Source organism: Rousettus aegyptiacus, unplaced genomic scaffold, assembly GCF_014176215.1.
Source record: "Rousettus aegyptiacus isolate mRouAeg1 unplaced genomic scaffold, mRouAeg1.p scaffold_m13_p_19, whole genome shotgun sequence".
Classification (NCBI taxonomy): Eukaryota; Metazoa; Chordata; class Mammalia; order Chiroptera; family Pteropodidae; genus Rousettus; species Rousettus aegyptiacus.
Window position 1 is genome coordinate 68,676 of NW_023416294.1, and position 22,642 is coordinate 91,317.

General features: G+C 35.0%; 1 protein-coding gene across 3 annotated transcripts in view; it reads right to left on the minus strand.

The window, feature by feature from the left end:
- Positions 1-22,642, minus strand: part of LOC107507194 (membrane-bound transcription factor site-2 protease-like) — a 37,545-nt gene that overhangs the window by 10,462 nt on the left and 4,441 nt on the right. For 2 of the 3 annotated variants that reach the window (XM_016138232.2, XM_016138234.2), the window contains exons 4-9: positions 19,826-19,929; positions 18,791-18,918; positions 7,754-7,872; positions 6,687-6,885; positions 2,081-2,175; positions 1,555-1,744 (exon numbers count right to left, since the gene is read on the minus strand). In XM_016138232.2, the coding sequence (XP_015993718.1) occupies positions 1,555-1,744; positions 2,081-2,175; positions 6,687-6,885; positions 7,754-7,872; positions 18,791-18,918; positions 19,826-19,929 (835 nt within the window). The remainder of the gene's footprint in view (positions 1-1,554; positions 1,745-2,080; positions 2,176-6,686; positions 6,886-7,753; positions 7,873-18,790; positions 18,919-19,825; positions 19,930-22,642) is intronic. The other variant, XM_016138233.2, reaches the window with a different exon arrangement.

A 22,642-nucleotide genomic window follows, 5' to 3' on the forward strand; every position in this document is an offset into this window, starting at 1 on the left:
ATGAATTTTATCAACATTGAGCTAGTTGTTCTAAAAATCATCAAATATTGAGCTAGCCATTTAAAATAAGTGAGAAAGCCCTTTCCAAAGATACACAGGCAGGCCATTTGGCTCCCATATAAAAACAATCATTATTTTAGAACATCTAATACAAAAGTGTAATGCACAAATTCAAACCTGTGTAATCGCCTATTTTTGAGATTAGAGTAAGAATAAGCTGATTGTATATCGTATGTGACTACACAATATGAAGAATGACTTTAAAAATGCTCTAGAATTTTCACCTGAGTTTTTACCCTTTCAAAGCAGCATTGCTTTTAAATCACAATTACTCAAATTATTATGCCACCTAATATCTTTCCGGCAGGTTACTTTTTTCATTGTTTAAACAGGATTAAGACTAGGGGGATTATTAAAGCCTCTTCCAGTCTGTAGATTCCATAATCTAGTTTTTATTCAAACATTTAAAAATTCTTACCTGTAATTACGTACAGCCCATGGTACAAGTTTCTGAATAACTTTAATTGGTGACATATTTTTCATTTGTGCTGTATTTAATATTTGCATTCTAGAGCCACTTTGTGTAATACTAATAAATAAGGAGGGTGACCCAGGCTGTATGCACCGAAAGCCTTTAAAGAAGTAGCATTAAACTCAACTTTCTATCAAGTGATGAACAGATAAACAAAATGTGGTATATGGATATAATGGAACATTATTCAGCCATAAAAAAAGTATGAAATAATTTTATGTTAGAACATGAACTCTGAAAATTTAAGCTAGGTAAGATAAGTCTGACACGGAAAGTTGAAGATTACATAATTTCTTTTATATGAAATACCCCAAAGAGTCAGGTCTATACGTAAGGTGATTAGTGGCTTCTAATGACTGGGAGTAACGGGGGATAGCTGCTAATAAGTACATTTCTTTTTGGAATGATGAAAATGTCTAAAATTGAGATGATAGTTTGTGTGACTATAGATATATTAAATGCCACTGAATTGTATACTTTAAATGGGCGAATTGTATATTATTTTTGTTGCATTCGAACAATTATTTAAAAAGAAGAGAAAATGTTATACAACAAAATGATTTAGATTACATGATCTTCAGCCATATAAAGAAATTATATATATATTGTCACTATTAAAATTATGGTGGCTCAGGTTTGAAATTATATTTATATAAAATTCATAAATACATGTTACTTTTTGGTCCCATCCTTCATCCTAGTCTTTGCTGTAGTAGTCTGTCTTTGCCATTGTTTGGAGGAAATAGGAAAAACTTTAATACAAATAATTTATTTGACTTGATCACAAATGATGGTAAAGGAAAATCTGTCATATTCCACAGGCAGGGATAGGCTTGAATTGCAGCTGGCTTTATAAATTCAAGAGTGGTCCTATTGCTTTAATTTCATTTAATGCTTGAGAACAAAGTTAACCAGACTTTGATAAGTGTTAAAATTAATAAAATCAATGCAAGGATCTGCACTAAATGTATAACATTCATATGTGATAATGATTTTCTAAGTCAATCAATATAATTACCTACCTGTATATTGGAGGTTCTGTGGATGTCCTATGTACAATGTATCGATTTGAGGTGGATGTTTCACTTTTATTAAGCGACTATGAATTTCTAAAGAAGGCCATATACAGAAGCTTGAATCTTTTTTACAATCTTTATTGGCTCTACAAACTTGGTTGTCTTCAACTGCCTTCCGGACAGGCAGACATGCATGCTATAAACAACAACAAAAACACTTAAAAGTGTTTTCAAGTTACTTTCCTTCAAGATTTTTCATGTTATCTAGCATATTACAAATGTAGGTTATGTTTTAAAAATGACATTGATATGTACCTCCTAAAGTTAGATTCCAGTGAGATCTGACCAAATACACTATTATCACTATAAAAATTTAACATTATTGAAGAAACATAACAGAAATATGTATAGGGATTTTAATGTGATATAAAGAAAACAGAGTAAAAGAGATGTTATACATTCTATTTTAATTCTATATACTTATTTTGTACTAATTACATAAGACATGCAAAACTGCTTCACAAAAACTTACCAAATGCTTATTAATATTATTTATATAAGAAAAGCACACATTTGTGAGGCTGTGATTGTTACAGCATTCAGTGGAACCATCCAGTCGTTTGTATGCTAAAGAGAAATACATTTGATCTATTAGAATCTGTTCCACAGAAGTACATTTTTATAATTCTGTTTTCAGGGCAGAATAAGTAAAATGGCATATGAATTCAGACACAATTGTGTAAATTAGGTTTGTACTGTTGTATAAAAAGGAATATATTCAATTTCTAATGAAGGAATAATGTTATCTTCTTAAAAACTTACCAGTAAGCCTAGAGTTCTAGGATGTCAGTAGGTTTTACAATACTATCACCTCTTGCTGGTCTACTAATCATATATTATGTATTCATATGCCACCTACTATTATGTATAAAATATGGTCTGTCCCTCATGACCAGTAATTATTTTAAAAAAATCAACAACTGGTACTTAACACCAATTTCTACCCAAAATTATTCAGTTTCTCCAACAAATAAGTGGCATGCATCATTTCCAAAAAAAGGGAGCAAATATTGTTGTAACTGAAAAGTGACTTAAAAGATATAACCAAATGAAACAAGCCAACTCTAAAAAGACAATTAGGAAAAACTGAACACAATATGGGAATCAGGAATTATCATTAATATTTTTAAGTCTGACAAGAAGACTGTCATGTTTTTAAGAAGTCATCAGACATTGACATTAATGAATAAATATTAGGATGCTTGCTTTCAAATACTCTGAAAAAAATGGGATAATTTTACCAGTTAAAGACTGGTAATTATTGATAATTGTTGAAGGAGCAAAATATAACCATGGGTGTCGGTATATTATCCTCTTCAACTTGTAATGTGTTTAAAAGTTTTTGTAAAAAAAAAAAAAAAGGTTTTAAAAAAAAGGGTAATAATTTGCAAAAACTTTTCAGTTGGTTCTTTCTACTTTACTTTTGCCAACGATACCGTATTCATATTTTATTTTTAACCATAGTTGTTAAACAGTAGATATAGACAGAAACTGAAGCCATTTCTAAACTTAAAGATACAATCTGGGGATATAATTAATATTTTCCATAAAATAAGCTTCCACAATTCTATAGAAACATCTGGGAGGCTAATTCATTACGGCTAAAGAAACCGAAAATAAGCCATTGACATCAAAAAGTCAACACAGATGACCTGAAAGGGCATTTTTGATGCCATGATGACTTCTTCTAGGATGCTTGTCACATAAAATGACTGTATTCCAAATGGCTTTGCATGCACCACCGGGCAGCTATTATTGGCAACAGACTGCAATTCTGTCCCCTCGTTTGATCCAACTTTGTTTATCCATCTTTTAAAAAATCCCCCTGAAAGTTCTGGGTTAATAATGTATTACATAGTTTTATTTATGCTTGATTTTATCTATCTAGTTATTGTTAGTATTTTCTCTCTTCAAAAATAACCTATGTGAAAATTTTAGTTATATATTTTTGTTATTAATGTACAGATTAAGGTAACATATTAGGGCACACGGTTAATATAACTATTGGTCAAGATAAGCTGAAAGCTGAGGTCTTTTCAAAGCAAAAACAATTAGACAGTGGTATCCTAAAAGTGAAATAAAATATTGTAGAATTAGTCAGAAGTTTGCAAAATGTAAAGGAACTGTATATATGTATATATGGATCAACTTACCAAGAAGAATGTCAAGTAGTTTGGGCCTTTTATTACTTTACAAATATACTTTAGAAAAAATTTATCCATAAAGATATATGCACACTGATGTGCACTGCTGCATTATTCAGTGTCCAAGAAATGAAAACAACTGAGGAGTCCTTCAACAGATGTGGTACAGGGGAACATGGGCAAAATGGCGTAGATGATAAAAGCTATTGACCACATCAAATTTGAGACAAAAACACAGAGCAAACAGCAAGCAGAGTCACTGGGGGTCTATAGGAGCAGAAGACTTAGAACTAGGAAGACATTTGGAGGTAGAAAAGGTTGAAAGGCTGCCTGGTACCAAGTGGCTGTGTAGGACAGAGGCTATGGGGCCCTGTGAGCAACTAGTGATGGTTCGTGGTGGTAGACATGCTCGCTCTGAGCACCAGCACCAGGTCAGCTACTCAAGGAGCAGCAGGGACTTATAGGGGGCCACTGATGTGTGGAAGTGAGGGCTGGAGGCCAGGGTCTCTCCCAGGCAGAAGTGTTGGCAGCATCCACTGTTGCTCTGTTGAGCCATTCTTCCCCTTCTCAGTGTGCAGATGCAGCACCACTGAGACATTATCAAATTGGGTAACATAGGTCACTCTGCCTAGAGGACTCCCTGAAAGCCTGCTTCCCCCAAATCATAGCCCCAGCCAAGCCACATCCAAGTTTATCTTCAGGGAGTCCACTGCTCCTTGCACAGCAGCACCAAGACTCATACAGATGGCAGTTGACTTCGATTTCTGGTGTGGGGTCTTGTGGCCACTATCAATACAGTGTCTTAGGATTGCTTGCTGAATCTTAACAGGTGGACACAGAGGGGCCCAGGCTGGGGCTAAACTTGGCCTGCAGCTGATCCCCTCTCAGGACTGCGGGTCACCTACCACACAAAGCCATTCTAACAAGATCAGGACACTTAGGACCTTTGCTTAGTACAGAGACACAGGCACAGAAAGGCAGCCAAAATGGGAAGACAAAGCAGCAGAAACCATATGAGAGAACAGAACAGAGCTCTAGAGTAAAGCTATCTAACAGATGCAGAGTTTCAAACACAGGTTATAAAGATGCTCTATGAACTTAGGGGTAGTGTAGATGGATTCACTGGGAACTTTAACAAGGTAATAAAAAAAACCCATAAACATAGAAATAAGAATTATAAAATGGAACCAGTCAGAAATGAAGACTCATTATCTGGGATGAAGAGTATTAGAGGTAGAGGAAGAAAAGGAATGAAACACAGACAAAGAGGATAGGAAAGCCACGGAAATCCAACCAGAAAAGAAAGAAAAAAGTAACCAAGAATATACTAAAAATTTAAGAAGGCTATGGGACAAAATTAAGGGTAACAACATTTGTGTCATGGGAATACCTGAAGAGGGAAAAAAATAAGTTAAATATATATTTGAATAAATAATGATGGAAAACTTTGCTAACCTGGCCAATGAAATAGGCATAAAACCCCAGGAAGCTCAGATAGTCCCACAAAAAAAATGAACCCAAAGAGACTGACACCAAGACACCTTATCATTAAAATGCCAAAGGTTAAAAAACAAAGAAAGAATCTTAAAAGCAGCAAAATAAAACCAGTTAGTTAACTACAAGGAAGCACCCATGACTGGCAGCTGATTATTCTCTAAAGCAACTTTGCAGAGGGATTGGCACAAAATATTCAACAAAGTGTTGAAAACCCAAGATCTACAGCTAAGAATACTTTACTCAGCAAAGCTACCATTTAGAGTGAAAGGATAGACAAAGAACTTCCCAGATAAAAACAAGCTAAGGAAATTTATCCACACGAAGCCAGACTGAAGTAAATGCTGGAGGGAATTCTTTAAAAAGAAAAAAAGATGTATCAAAATCATGAATAAAGAATAGTCATAACTAAATTCCTATAACAAGTATCTCAAATGAAAGAGAATTAAGTGCACCAACCAAAGACAGAGTGGCTGAATGGATAAGAAAATAAGGCCCTAACATCTGCTGCCTACAGACACTCACTTCAGATTAAGACACACACAGACTAAAAGGAAGAGGATGGGAAAATAAATTGCCTTGATGGACCTAGGTGTGGTGCTGAATGAATTAAGTCAGCCAGAGAAAGACCAATATCGTATGAGTTCAGGTCCATGTGGAATCTTAAAAAACAAAAGATATAAGAACAACAAAAACAGACACAAACTCATAGATATTGAGACTATTATGTGGGCTGTCAGATGGGAGGGAATTTGGGTAGAACAGTGAAAAAGAGCAAAGAGATTAAGAAGTCCAAATGGATAGTTACGAAATAGACATGGAGATAGGTATAAAGTGTAGCATAGGAAAAATAGTTAATAAAGTTATAACAGATATGTAAGGGAAAGGGGTGAGTACTTTATGAGTTACATTGATCTCTAATTAATAGGCTGTACAGCTGAAACTAATATATGATTGTATGTCAAGTACAATTGAAAAAAATACTCAATGTAAATATGAGAAACTGTCTACTATATGTCACTAAAGTGAGGAAAAGAAGCTGTGGCACATATATACAATGGAATATGACTCAGACATAAGAAAAGATGACATCCTGCCATTTGCAACAACCTGGATGGTCCTTGAGACAAAAAAACAACACAAACAGAGACTTATGGATATGGACAGTGGTGTAGTGGTTACTAGATGGAAGGGATTGGAAGAGGTAGATCAGGGTAAAGGGGGTCAATATTTGGTGATGGAAGATTTGAGTTTCAGTGATGAACACAATGCAATATACATATGACATATTACTGAATTCTACACTTGAAACTGATATAATTAATCAATGTCACCCCAATAAATTTAATAAAATTTCACAAAAGAACAAAATAAATAAACAAACATTTCTAAGGATCAGTAAATGGTAAGGATTATATTATACTGAGAAAATATACACACCTCTAACTGGGAAGCTTAATTGTTGTAAAGTTGACGTACTTATACAGTAACCAATCTGGGGTTCATAGGCGATAGTATCTAGACAGTCATTCCAATCTTGCACATTAGTAATAGGACAATCCTGTAGTTGAGTGACAAGGTCTCCCACAAAAAGGCCTCTGGGTCCAATGGCAGGTGAGTCCTTGGTAGGAGAGGAAAACTAAATCAGATAATGTATAAAGACAGGCTAGAATTAGTCTGAGCAAATATTAAAGACCCTAATGTAATTAAGATTTTGTGAATAAAGCAGAAAATAACCAGTTAAAGTGGCTTTGAATGCAACACACAGAATGTTAGAAAACTTCATAATTTTGAATACTTGGCAACTGAAAAAAAAATCCATTTGCTGATTAATAACATAAAATGATAACAAAGTCTGTGTCAGGCTATTAATTTATATACACACATATTTGGTAAAACCACATCATTTTCTCTTATGACCTTCACTTTCTTATTTCCTATAAGTATATAATACAATTCCTTACATAATCTCAAAATATGTATGCAGACAAAACTACTAATAATCTGAATCATGTAAGCTATTTGCTACTCACAGGAATCTTCCTGTTTTAGTCCCTAAACAAAAGTCTTAATTTAGTTTACCTTCCAAGTGTGTGAAATATAGACTAAAGAGATGACTTTAACATTGTTATTAAATGTTCTGGCTGGCAAGCTGAGTTTTTTTCTTTCTTAGTTCTTAGCAGTAAATACATTTGTTCAAAAATGCAACTCAAACAAGGCAAATGATGTGTCTTATCCATAAACTACAGGTAGAGAATATTTATATATCTTTGTAACTGAGAAGGAAAAACAGTTTTCATGATATTTTTAAAGAAACAGTTGTGTTCCAAGTTATGGTTTTGAAATTCTTCAAAAGAAATTGTTTTACAGTGATTACTTTTGAAATTATAAAAATGGTAATTTCTTTGGGAAAAAAACTAAGCAGTCTGTATATGAGGAAAACTTGAAAAAATAAGTATTAAGTGACAAATTTGGTGAAAAACACCACACAGGAATCTATTATTTACCTCAGCGAGTTCTGTGACAAGCACCCCAATTCCAGTGTAGTAAAAGGGCAAAAGAATTACAGGGAGGAGAATAAGAGCTAAAATGCCCATAAGTGCAAGAATAAAATTATGCCAGATACCTGTAAAAAGAAAATCAGGAATAAGCAAACCAAGCACAGGTATGATATGATGTTGGAACTGAAATTTCATAACAATTGCACATTCTGATAAATTACTAAGTGACAAATTGTGGAGGAGACAAATTTACTTACTAGTTACTGCAGACAAATGTACAGTTAAAAAGCCTCTTTCATTACAAATATTGATATTAAAACGTGAATATGTTAACACTACATATTGAAGATAATACAATTTAACTCTAAAAAAAATTCATATCATCAATTACCTGTATCGCTAATTTCAGAAAATTTGCATACCATTAATTTATACAAGTGTGTGATCTTTTCTGAATAAGAATAATGACATTGAGACCTTTTAGTTTGTTCTTGATCTTAAAATTTCCAATCTTTCATTGTTGAGAATGATGTTAGCTATGAGGTTTTCATATATGACCTTTATTTAATATGTTTTTTCTATACCTAAATTTTGAGTGTTTTTATCATGAAAGAATATTGAATATTGTCCAGTGCTTTTTTCCTATGGCTAGTGAGATGATCATGTGATTTTTTGTCTTTTATTCTATTAACATGTTGTATCATACTGATTGATTTGCCTATGTTAAAGTATGTTTGCATCCCAGGGATGAATACACTTGATTATGCTATTTGATCCTTTTAATTTCTATTATATTCAACTTGTATATTGGTGGAGAGTTTTGCATCTATATGCATCAGTGATACTGGTCTGTAGTTTTCTCATAGAATCCTCTTGTGGCTTTGTTATTAGGGTAATGTTACCTTCATAAAATGAAGTTGGGAGTTATATGGCCTCTTTGAATTTTTTTTTCCTGAAGAGTTTCGGAAGGACTAGCATTAACTTACCTTTGCATTTTTGGTATAATTCACCCATGAAGCCATGTGGTCCTGGGCTGTTCTTTGGTGGGAGGTTTTAAGCACTATTTCAATCTCTCTATGATTAGTTTGTTAATATTTCCTATTTCTTCATGACTTGGAGTTGATGGGCTGTATGCATCTAGGAATTTATCTATTTTTAGGTTGTCTTATGTGTTCATATATAATTGATTACAGTGGTCTCACTGTATGTTTTTCAAGAATAGCTGTAATCTCTCATCTTTCATTTGTAGAATCACTTTATTGAAACTAGACAAAAGGCTTAATAATAGAAATACCCTGGGTCTTGCTAGAGAACTTTGGCTGCATTTTAACTTAATCAGACGCCTCCTTTGCTCCCCCAAATTACAATAGACTAAAAAAGAAATGTCCACAATTTTATAGTACCAGAGGGAGTAGGACAAACCTTATTCTTTAAAAATTGTGTTAGTTTGTTTTGATCTTTCTGGTGGTTCCCCAAAGACCTGTTCAAAGGGTTATGTTTATACTGCCTAATTGGACCTTTAATGTTGAGTTTCTGAACCAGAAATTACCATTGAAAACAACTACTGGCAAACTGAAAGTTTGAAAGAAAAGACCAGAGAATAAGATGCTATGGTCTTGAAAACTCTGTTATTGGGAAAACCATCATATGCTCAGTTCTTGGTACACAACAGAAGTACCTGAAAAGTCCCTACAGCAGCAGTCCTCAACCTTTGTGGCACCAGAGACCAGTTTTGTGGATGACAATTTTCCATGGACTGGGGGGAACAGATGGTTTCGGGATAATTCAAGTGCATTACATTTATTGTTCACTTGATTTCTATTACTGTTACACTGCAATACATAATGAAATAATTATATAGCTCACCATTAATTCCGAATCAGCAGGAGCCCTGAGCCTGCTTTCCTGCAGCTTGACGGTCCCTTCAGGGGATGATGGGAGATAGTGACAGCCGAAGTGTGTTGCTTGTGTCCAGTCTATTCCGTAATCTCATTTTGGTTGCAGTCACTGCAGAAAACCCTGCTCACAAAGATAGGGTGTTGGAAATGGAAGTAGGTTTTTCAGCGCTTGGTGGCCATCTCAGGATACTCCGCCTTGACTCTGATCCAGAACGTGTGGAGAGTTGACCTTGTCTCAAGTGCACTTTTAAGGATGTTGTTATTTGCGATCTCAAGCAGTTGATCATCTGGCATGGACTAAGCTGATTCACCTGGCTTATTCCCAGATGGGTCGCGGATCCGTTCCTCCCTAGGTCGGGGGTCTTTTGAGGCTGGGACGTCTCGCGCAGTCTCTTCTGAGAGCTGAGATAGGGGATCACGCACCAGCTGGGAGAAGGAAGGCCTGGCTCAGTCTCTTTCCAAATCTCTGCTAATGTTTGAAACATCAAAAATCCCAGTGTTCCCTCGTCGCCCCCGTAATCCTAGGTCGGCTTTGAATCAGCCACTTCAAGTGCCCATGTGAACACAGGCGTCGCTCTCCCCTGAGGTGACAGCTTCGCTTGGTTAAACAGGCCGAACATGTCACACAAGCAAGCAAGTTTTGCGACCTGCCACTGAAATGTGCTACTACCAGTGGTGACTGTTTTTCTAAAAGAGATCTCTGGAGTGGCTCTCGTAACCCTGGCCAGTGACCTGCCTGTAGAAAGCCATCTCACGCGTGTGTGAGAGAAGACACGTGTGCTCTGCGTCCCCCTGCTCATGGAGCCACACGGACAGACGGGAGTGAAGGGTGCGTACTTCAATGTGGGTGTCGTTTTCATCACATCATGCAATACGATAAGTTCGGGTGACATTTTTTGGGTCGCCAGCATTTCTCTGTGGATGACAGTGCATAGACTCATATTCAGAAGCGACTCTTTTGACCCAAGTAGTGAAACCAGAAAGCCATCCAGTTACGGCTGCCGCTCTGTCTGTGCATTTGCCGACAGAGTGACCAGTGACCTGCCAGTTACGGCTGCCGTTCTGTCTTTGCATTTGCCGACAGAGTGACCAGTGACCTGCTACGTGATCATCAAAGACGTGAATAGCTCTACAGCTGTGGTGATGGCTGGTGACAAAGTGCACATAACATCCTCACGCATGCACATCCGCCTGAAAAGCGGATTGCACAAAAACTATCATTCTTGCCTTGTTGTCAACATCAGTAAACTCATCAAATGTTGATCACATAACATGGTGACTCATTAATCCTGACAATTTGCCCCAATATCCTCTGCTATTTCATCATTTGTCTAGTTATGGTGAGACCCAAAAGAGGAGGAACACATACCATCTTTTGAATGGTAGCCTCCTAAAAGTTTCATGATAGCCGTTCTTAACAGCAGGATCAACTCTTCATCTGTAGTAAAGAGGTTCTTAGCCTTAGCAATGTGGTTAGCCACTGAGACTGATTTTCTCATTTGATGCAGTAGTGGCCTTCCATAATTACTTCTGTTCTTCCTGTTCATGTTTTTTTCTTTTGAAAAATTCCAAAGACTTGTCTTTTAATGGCAGGGTGCTTGGTCTTCACGTGGTGAAGCAGTTTTGAAGATTTCATGACTTTCTTGAATAGCTGGCTGCCATATATTATACAAGGCAGGCTTACAGAATGTGAATCACCTGTTGCAATGAATCTATAAATTAAGTAGGAGTCTTGGTATTTTCTTTCGTTGGCAGTTTTAGAGTCTTCTGCCATTTCATCATTGAGTCTTTCTCCCTTTCAAAGATGCTCTCCAGTGACATTTGTTTTTTACTCATTTTGTCTAGGGTTAGCTTCTGGTCCTACCAGAACTGTGAGACAAGTGCACAGTCTGGGAGAGAGGCACAGATGGAAGTGGTAAATAAAATAATGGGTGGGCCACATGCAAACTAAAGTAAGTGTCAGATGCTGACTTAAAGCCTGCCACAAAGTGCACCTATACAAGTAAAGCACATCAACTCACTTGACACTATAAAGCCTGCCAGCAGATGCAGCTTAACAATCAGTAGCCCCTCACTTATAAAGTTTTAAAGTGAGTCTGCAAGTAATTGATTTACTATGGTCTATGTGCAGTCAGACCTCTCTGCCAATGTTTTTTTGTGCTTGCAGCCACTCCTAGCACTAGCATCACTGGCTCAGCTCCATGTCAGATCTCGTAGGGGCACACAACCTAGATCCCTGGCATGCACAGTTCACAATAGGGTTCATGCTTCTATGGGAACCTAACACCTGATGATCTGAGGTAGAACCGAGGCCCTCGCTGTAGTGCATTTGCAGATGAAGTTTCCCTCACTCACCAGATGTTTATCTCCTGCTGCATGGCTCAATTCCTAAGAGGCTGCTAAAGTTACACCTCTAGCAGCTTTTCAAGCTCTGTAAAGCAAGAAGTAAAAACTAAGGTAGAGATGAAAATTACCTGCCCAAGCATTAAGAGTATTCTTCTGACAAATACAGAAGTCAGTTGCAAAGATTAGGAATTTATTCTTTTTTGGTTCTAAATGTTTAAGGAACTCTCTGTTCAATCAATAGCTGACCACTGCACCAATGAAAAAGTGACTTTAGTGGTATCACACAACAAAGTATGTAATATAAAAAGTAGTTCAGGAATAATAGCAATCCAACAATTACAGCCAGCAGCAACAACAAATCTGGGGAGATAAAGGTCTCATTTTCAGAGAAGCTATGTTATAATACTCAAAAAATCCACTTTTTAACAAATTTTTACATTGCATGCAAGAAAACAGAATACTATGACCTAAACACGAAGGGAAAAAATTTCAACAAAACCTCCTTGACAAGAAGCCCAGACATTAAACCTACTTTACAGAGCTTTTAAACTGGCAATCTTAAATATAAACAAAAAACTAAAGGAAATAATGACATACCAAAAAAAGAACTGATAGGCATGATGTCTCACCATGCAAAGAGAATCAATAAATAGTTTCAAATTATTAAAAAAATAATAATAATTCTCATTATGGAAATTAAAATATTGAACTTCAAAATTCACTAGATGGGTTGAAGAGCAAATGTGAGAGGACAGTCAAGAAATCTGAATGAAAACTAAGATTACCCAAGTGACAAAAAGAAAAGAACGAAAAAAAAAAATATCTAAGGCCCTCCAGGGACACTAGCTATCATACTACATATGGCCAATGAAAGTTTTAAAAAGAGAAATAAAAAAAGTAAAAAAGAAACAGGTAGAGGGGTAGAAAAGAAGAGTTAGAAAGGGAGAGGGAAGAAGGAAGGAAAGAAAGATAGAGGGAGAATGGAGGAAGAAGGCAAAGGGGGAAATAAAGACAGTGTGAGAGAGAGAGAATGTGGAAGAGGGACGGAGGAAGGGGAATTAGGGAGAGAGAAAACAGGAGGGAGAAAAAATAAGGGGGAGAGAGTGAGAAGCAGGGAGTGAGGAGGATAAAGTGAGAGGGAGGGAAAAAGGAGGGAGTGAGGAAAATGTAGAGGGTACGAGGGAGAGAGAGGGGGACTGAAGGAGAGGGTGTAAGGGAGGGATGAGAGGCAGATGGAGAGGGAGAGGAAGACTAAGTGAGGAACTGATGAAGAGAAAGGGGGTGAGGGGGAGGGTGTTAAAGAAATGGGATGAGAGAGGGGTGTGAGAGAGTGTGAAAGAGGAAGATGGGGAGATGGATAAGTAGTGAAGGAGGAGGAATAGACGATATAGAGGCAGCAGGATTAATAGTGGGAGACAGAGAAAGATGATAGGTAGATATTAAGTTTTTAATGCTATTACAGGGTTTCTCAACTTCAAATAAGTTCGACTAACAAATATAAATAGGGAAATGAAAAAGTTGGATAATACTATAAACCAACTAAAGCTAAAAAGCATATATCATACTCCACCCAATAGGAGAGTAGATATTTTTCTTATTTATAATCTCCATTATAAATAAGCCAGTCAGCTAAACAAATCTGAAAAATTAAAAACATTTAAGTCATACAATGTTCATTCTTTGAAGACAACAGAATATTAGACACCAATAAGAAAATGATATCTGTGAATATCTTTTACGTCCATGTGTTGTTTATTGACATACATTGAGAAATGTGTCATTAGGCAATTTTGTCATCATAGAGACTTACACAAACCAAGATGGTTAGCTAGCTACTCACCTACACTCTATGTTTTAGTCTGCTGCTCCTAAGTGGCAAGGCTGTACAGCTTATCGCTATATAAAGCAAGGTTAAATCAAGTGCAAGATAAAATTATGCAATCAAGACACATGGTAAACATAAGATGTGTGAATTTGTTGCCAGTATAATAAGACATATTGTTTTTCAAAATATAATTTTTTATCAGTAGAATGAATACATGCTAATATAATGATAAAAATGTATGGGAAGTGCAAAAAACTGTAAAATTGTTATGTATTATTTTCTACTATCATATACCATACACAAATTTATGTGCTATACTTTAATACTATTGGTAGCATAGTAGGCTTGTATAATCATGGCCAACACCAGGTTACAAAAGCATTGTGCTACAATGTTATGATGACGATTACATCATTAAGTGATAGGAATTTTTCAGCTCCATTGTAATCTTATAAGACCACCGTCCTGTGTTATCTGCTGTTGATCAAAATTTGATTAAGCATCACAGGACTATATGTGGAAATTCAACACAACACTCTTAAACAACCAAACTTATTATAATGGTATCATAAATATCATAATGGTATTAGGAAATGATCTGGGATAAATGAAAACAAAACACAGTATGCCAAAACTTATGGAATTCACTAAACAAGCTATAAATGCCTCTATTAAGTAAGATCTCAAATCAGTGACCTACCCTTGTACATTAAGGATTAAAAAGACAAGAGCAAACAAAGAAAGGAAAGGAGAAGAAATAATAAAGATAACAGCAGAGGCAAAAGAAATAGCAAATGGAGTCAACAAATTCAAAGAAGTTTCTCAAAAAAAAGGGAATTTTACCTAATCTCACCAAAAAAATAAGAGAGTCAAATTATTAAAATCATCATAGGGATGTCACATCAATCTATTATGAAAAATTTAATGCCAATTTAGGTGGCATAAATGCATAAATATATGAAATGTACAAATTTCTAAAATTTATAAATTACTAAAAGTGACAGAAGAAAGAGAAAGTCTGAACAGATCTATAACAGACTGAGTTAGTATCATATATCACCCAACAAAGGAAAGCCAAGACAGACAGTTTCATTGGTGAATGCCTTGACATATATAAAGAATGAAAAACAATCCTTTTAACACTTAATAAAGATGCGGAAACGGGAACACTCCACATAAGGCCCCTATTAACTTGACACCAAAGTCAAAAAAAGACATTATTAGAAAAAAGAGACCAATATATCTTCTCTAAACTTAAAAATAAATAAACTCAAGAAAATTTAAGCAAACTGATCCAATAGTTGATTAAAAGAATTATACAAAATTACCAAGTGAAACTCATCTCAGTAATACCAAAGTTATTCTACATGTAATACACAAGGCTAATAAAGAAGAAAAGCCATTTAATTATCTCAATTGATGTAGAACAGCATTTGACAAAAAAGAATCACTTCCCCCCAAAAGTGGCATTGAGGCTTTGTTCATCCCTCTTGCAAGCAAACCTGTTTTGACAGTAACACCTGGGATCTAGTTAAACAGAAGCACTATAACTAGGGAGAGAAATAATTAATCAACCTGCAATGGTAAAAGGTAGAAGAGGGCAAAGATGTAAGGCTGCCTGGTCCAGAGCAAATGAGTGGGACAACAAATTGAACTGCTACATCCCAACAGAAAACACTGAGCCGGAAATATGAACACAGCTGACAAATCTGCCCATCAAGCATCTCATGGTGGGTGAGTCAGGTGAGCAGGGAGCAGAGAAGTGGGTGGCGACAGGTGCCTCTGATGCAGTCCGGAGCTTGCTGTGGGACTCAGGGAAAGGGGGAAATCAGGTTGCGGCCTGTGCTTGCGAAAGCTACACGCATTCCTGCCTGAGTGATCGGCATATATATTATAGCTGAACCCAGTGACCAGGAGAGAGATGGATGGAGGTTTGAAAGCTATGTTCTAGCAGTCGCCATGAGAAGCAGAAAGCTGAGTAACAGGTCCTGGCCTATTCTCCCCACCCTCTCAGAGTTTACCTCCCCACACCCTACCAGGGCCAGCAGTGGAAATTGAAGTAGCAACTGAGTGCATAATAAGTGAGTCTGCAACAACTGAGAAAATGTACACGGCAGCTGGTCTAAGTGACAGTAATAGATACAGAAGCAACATGGCTGAAATTTGACAGCCAGGATTATTGGAAGGAAAATAACTATAGGCAAAGTACATGTCTCAAAAACCCACCACACCCCACTCACGAAGGTTGCTCTGGGCAAATGCAGCAGGGTACCTGAGACAGCACAGCACTGCTTCTGGCTACTGCAGCAGCATTAGGCCTTCAGGGGGTCTTCAGAGCTCAGATCCCCAGTTGTATATCTGAGAATGAAATTCTTGCATCTTAAGGATCAGGATTCATAAGATCCAATAATTTTTTAACCCAGTCATTTTATTTCTAGGTAATTTCAACATTCTGACAGCTCTGTAGTCATTTAGAAGTATATGAATGTAAACAGAGCTATTAATTGCCCTGTTATAAAAGTTAAAAAGTGACAAAGTGATTCTTAGTAGGGAACATGGCAAATGAGTTTATATATTTATCAAATATATTACTTTTTTGTAGCACATTAAAGGAGTGGGATAGATACAAGTGTACAGTTAGGACAATGGCCTAGAAGAACGCATTCTTTTGTAATACTTATGTAATTGTTCCCTTTGGTTTGCTGGTTGGTTTGGATGATGGTTTTAATTACAGATACTTAAGTTTTGGTAAGGTCCAATTTAGGAATACTTTCCTAAATTCTTACCCTGTATCATGCCTTCCTACTTCAAAATTATATATCACACTCAATTTTCCCTCTGTTTTCACACCTTTATTAAAAGCAATATAAAAAAAGACCAGTAAATTACCATGAATATTTTCAGAATTTTAGGATAACCATCATTTAGAAAAATATAACGAAGCTCAAATGCTGTTAGTTCAACACTTTCTTAACTAAAATTTCTACTTAGTTCTTCCTTACATTTTGTATTTGCTAAGATTTTATATATTTTTAGAACTGCTCAAATGCTTGTTCCCTCAATATCTTTCCCTCTACAGGATGATATTTCCTCATACCACAGCTTTTTTATTGAAATAATACACATGAAGAAACCATATTGATCCTTGATTTTCTGGGTTGTTTCCTTTTTCTGGTGTGAGGCATTTGTTTGCAAAAGGTACATCCTGTATATGTAAGCTGTAACTATAATGGCTCAGTGCTATTGAGAGTGGTAGAGCACACATTATTTCCTTCAACCAAAAAAACCCACTTTTTCATTAATAATGTGCCTACAAATATATCTGTGGGATCCCTGTTACAATTTTTATTTTGGTCACCTTTTTTATGATATAAACCTATCCCACTGGTCAAGTTGAGGACTGTTTTAAACCATTTTACTGGTAGTACTGAAAAACATTCTGAAAAAAAAGAGAGGATTAATCAAACTCATAATTAACACCTAATGACCATTGCAAGCTACTTTTAATTTATTTATTGCTTAATATGTTATTTTTTAATGCTATGAATTTTTTTCACATTTTGTAATTATAATTTTTATATAGATGAATTAGTTTTTCATATATTAATTTGTAATCAGCCTCTTCATTACATTTTAAATTTCTGATCAATTTAATTTTATGTCCCTCAAATAAATAATCATAGATATAAAAATCCATATTCCTTTGTAATATTTCTGCTTCTATAATTTCCTTCCATTGAACTAATATTTCTTAATGTAATTAAACTAGTATTTCTAGGCTACTACTTAATATCAGTAATAATTTGTTCTTTATGGGCATGGTCATTTGGATCTTAGTAAAAATGCTGCTAAGTGTTCTATCATTAGGAAGTATCCAGCTATTCCTACTTTTAATAAAAAATTTTTAATAATCATATTTATTTAGATATAAGATATTTTGTTCCAACTACAATTTTTTTTTGTATTTTTATTGTGTCTGTAATGTTTGGGGGGATGAACAGATACCGGAATAGGATGAATCTGTCTTGTCAACTTAGCTAAAGTAAAACAATCCAAAAGTGTATTCTCTGCATAGATTTGGGTTAGCATTGCCATAACAGACATTTTGAATAAATGTAAGGATGGATATAAAATAGTTGCTATCTATATATTTTTAGAAACTACAGGGCACAACACATTGTTGTATACACACATAACTGTTGCTTATCTGCTGGGTCACTGGATAAGGAGCTCGTAAACAGTTAAACCCATGGTTCTTCAAATCTTGTCAGATCTTCCTTTAACTTCTCCAACTTTTGGTCCAGATATCTGTGTAGTTTCTCCAATTGGTAGTAACTTCTCAATTCTCTTGGAGAATACCCTCATTATAAAAATTAAAGACTTGCAAATCACAAGAGTACTAAAAGAATTACTGTACTTTTTCACCAGTTCTAGGGCAGCTTTACAGGCTCCAGTAAACATTCATTTTTTTCTTCTTAGGTGCCTGCCCTGTGGAGTTTAGGTTTTAGCAAGAAACATTGAAGCAATAACATATAAGTAGCTGCAAAAATTGTTATGAGTTGAAATCCCTAAAATGTGTGTATTTATACAGTATGTGTGTTTAGATGTATATTTTTTTCTTTTAATATCTCTGCTACTCTGTACAAGGCACAACTATAGAAAGATTATCTACCTATCCTTGCATACTATACTACCTCATTCCTCACTCATTTTGACTCATACCTAGAATGGCTTTTGATATTTTCCCTTTATATGATATAAATTCCATGATATTTCCAGTCATTAATTATGTTCACTACATTTTGGCTGGTTCAGATGAATAAATGTTTTAATTCAGCTTTTTTAGAAATATGGAGTCTTATAAAATAATTATCAGGCAAAAATCAAGAAATTTTCATTTGTTGTGACCATACTCTTCGTAAAACCACCATCAACATATACATGAACACTAAAAATAATTTTAAAGTCTGTTACCTGCACAAAATATTCTTAGCTGCTGGACTGGTGATATAACTTGCAAATGAGTAGTGAACAGATCAACAAATGCTCCAGGATAAATAATGAAGAGAAAAATCCCAAAGCCATTAAATCGAACTTGTTCCCTGAGAAATCACACAAGAGAAAATTTTTACTAATGCAATTGCATCTGTCAACTAATGCTAAGCAACATCAAGACTTATCATTATAATTCAATTGAAAAAAACAAACCACAAAATCTCTCTAGGTAATCTGAACCAAAACCAAATCAGATCATATTTACACATATGTATCTCTTTTAACCCACTTCCCATTTGCCCCAAGAATACTTGCTGGTGAAACTTGCAGCTGCAGTGTTTACTTGGCCCATATAACCAAAGCATAAAACACATTTCTATTATTATACTTGGTCATTATAGCAGTAGTTATCTTTCCAAAATCACTATTATATAAATTGAGTGGACTAATACTTAGGTATAACTTAATGGTAAATTTGGGTTCACCAAGCGCAACAAGATGTGATATTTAAAGTAAGTCTCACTTTCCTTTCTTTTTTTTTTTTTTTTTTAACCTCCACAGGGGTTTCTATACAAGCTACGACACTTGTTAACACACCCAGCACTTTTGATTTTCTTGTTCTAGCCAGCACAGGACACAAACAGAAGCACAAAAATATCTCAGGTGATAAGTCATGGGTAAGCTTTGAGTGTAGTGGTTATCATTCTGACCCAGAGATGATGAGAAGAATTAGGTTTAAGGATTAGGTCAAAGACTTTGTAGCAGCAGAAAAACTTAATTATGAAGGTCCCAGATTATAGATATTCATGTTGTTAAATAAGCATATTAATACTCATATTATTCTTTTATATAAAAGACAAGTCATCTCCAAGAACCAACAGTTGATTTATACTGTGCAATTTCCACAGAAATAAAAAATACTAAAGTACCAAAGGTGAGAGATTTTAGTGATAAACTCTTGTAAATGAAAGACTTCTTTGCATGTAGTAGAAAGAAAAAGGTATATATCATTACCTAATAGCTGCTATCCCATGTCCAATTTCATGTACGACACCACTAATGAGGACTGCAGCAAAGAAATAGGTCAGTTGGTTGACAGGTAAATTTATACCAGGAACCTGTTGGTAGACACAATGATAAATACACATGCAGGTGCTGAGACAATGATATTTACTCTATATTAAACTTTAAGGGGGTCAAATATACAGCAAGAGATTTAAACTTTGAGTGGTAAACACACTGTACAATACACAGGATGTATTATTAATTGTACACTTGAAAGCTACATAATTTTATTAATGAATGTCACCTAATAATTTTAATAAGTAAAAAAAAAGGTTTAAACCTACAAATAGAATGTTCTGTAAAAGCGGTATAAGCAGAAATGATCCAGTTTTCCGTTTCTCCAAAATAAAGCAAAAACACTAGTCAGTTTTATGAACTAGGTAGTTTCTCTTTAACAACGCACCACCAATCTAAAGAGAAAACAAACACCAGAGTTAAAATAAGGAGTGTACCTTATTGAAGTCTTCACCATAGAAAAGAATTAGACAGCCTGTCAAAATGTCAGGGAATGCACGATGACGTGAAAGGAGTTGGCAACTGATCTACCCTTAAAGGATGGAAGTCTGATTTTGAAACAACTAAAGTTCCTCTTCCCTCCTTTAAATTATTATTGTAAGATAGAAAAGGAGAACCTGAATCATTGCTATTTATACTACTTTTAAATTACAGAACATTCAGCTTGGAGGTTTGGAGTTTCTTTTTTCTTTTTTCTTAAAATTATTGAGGTGACATTGTTAATTATATAGGTTTCAGATGTACAATTCAATAATACGTGACACGTATTTTCCAAAGTTAAACCTCCTCTGTCACCATATATTTGACGCTCTCTACCCTCTCCACCAAATGCCCCTTTCCTTCTGGTGATCACTAAGCTGTTGTTTGTGCCCATGAGTCTGTTTCGCGTTACTTTCATGTAAAAAGAGTGAAATCATGTGGTTCTCAATTTTTTCTTTCTTTTTTGATTTAGCATGATTATCTAAAGGTCAACCCATGTTGTTACAAATGATATTTCATCTTTTCTTACAGCTGAGTAATGATTTCATGCTTTATTTTTAATTCAATTGGCATTTGTGTAAAACAGAATTTTTCATTTGTCCTCATTTAACCACTGAAGACCAAAATCAAGTAAAACTGCTTAAATCTCTTTCTAAATCTCATCAATTCCAAATGTCTTTTCTGTAGTTATGATACTAATTTTTATAATTATTTTTAATGTCTGCATAATGTTACACTGAGTGGCAACCATATATTTTAACTATCCCTCAAACATGCTGATTTTTTGTTTACTTCTAACTTTTCATAATAATAAATAGTATCAGGGTAAAGGAATTAATGAATACTTTTATTACAGGTGGAGGTTTTACTTAAGCCACAGTTCCAAATGTGGAAGTACAAGACTGAATATTAAGTTTTTTTTGCGATGCTCATTATCTTAAATCCTTTGACCTTACTCAATGGCTTTGAAGAACATCAATCTTCCTACATACACATGTTGTTAGGAGTTTGTTCAACTCAACAAATTCCTTCTGTAATTATTCACTAAATTAAGATTAACTTTCATATATTCCCACTATATCACAAAGTGTTTTGATAAGTAATTTCAAATAAATCCATAACTTTGCTATATTAGGTCACTGATATATTATTTTGTACATGGAATGAAGATATGGGTATATGGAGACAATATTAGTATTTGTGTAACTATATAGAACTTATGTAACTATACAAACAGCTTGTCTTGTTTAATGGCAATGGTATTTGATTCTCCATCTGACTTTGCCATGATTACAAAGGATATTATAGATACTCAAATACTGACCTGTGAACATTAGATAGTTCCACCAGTTTTTGAGGAATTAACTTTGAACAAAACTGTAGGTAATTATAGAGTAAAAAAAAAAATATGTCCTCCAAGATACAAAATCATAATCAAATTCAGGAGATATAAGATTCTTAAACTTATACATAAATATGCATAGTAGAACACAGAGTATAGCTAGTTTCTTAATGTTTGCAAAGTACAGCTGTCTTAATAGAGCCAACATATGAGCTGCAAACAGAAATAATTTCTTCTCTAAACATAGAACATTTGTCATCCTAATCCTTGATGACAGGCAGAACAAAGACATATTCCCTTCAAGGCTGCTTCTTTCACTTGTACCCTCTTTGTTGAAAAACAAATTTCACTCACATAAACTGGGTAGCATTCTAAATGCTTCTTTCTTCTTCCTCTTCACATATGATTAATCATCACAGTCTGAGAACTCCACTCCAATACAATCAACTTGAATACACTCAGTTTATTCTTTTTGAACTACTTTAGTCTACTTTCTACTTTTTTATGGCTTGTAACATGAATTAGTCCAACCATCATTTTAAACAGTCTTTGGTCTAACCTTACTTTTGCCTGTTTTGTACAATCTGTTATACCCAGGTAGTCAAAATTTCCTGGAATGGTACTTTGGAATTTATTCCTTATTTCCTGTACTGTCCATTTCTCTTGCCATCATACTTAACTTTCCTACAACTATACATCTCCCATACAAAGGTCAAAATTACTACAAACATTACTTTTGTTAACAGAAGCACAGCATAATGTGCGTAGGCTCTGAGGTCAGTGGTGTGAGACTGATGGGCTCACCACTATAATCTCTTTCCAAAATTAGGTCAGTTAACATCTAGGATTACTCCAAGAATAAAATATAACAGGTACATAGTCATCACACAGAAAGCAGTACCTACGTTTTAGTATTAGTATTATTATTC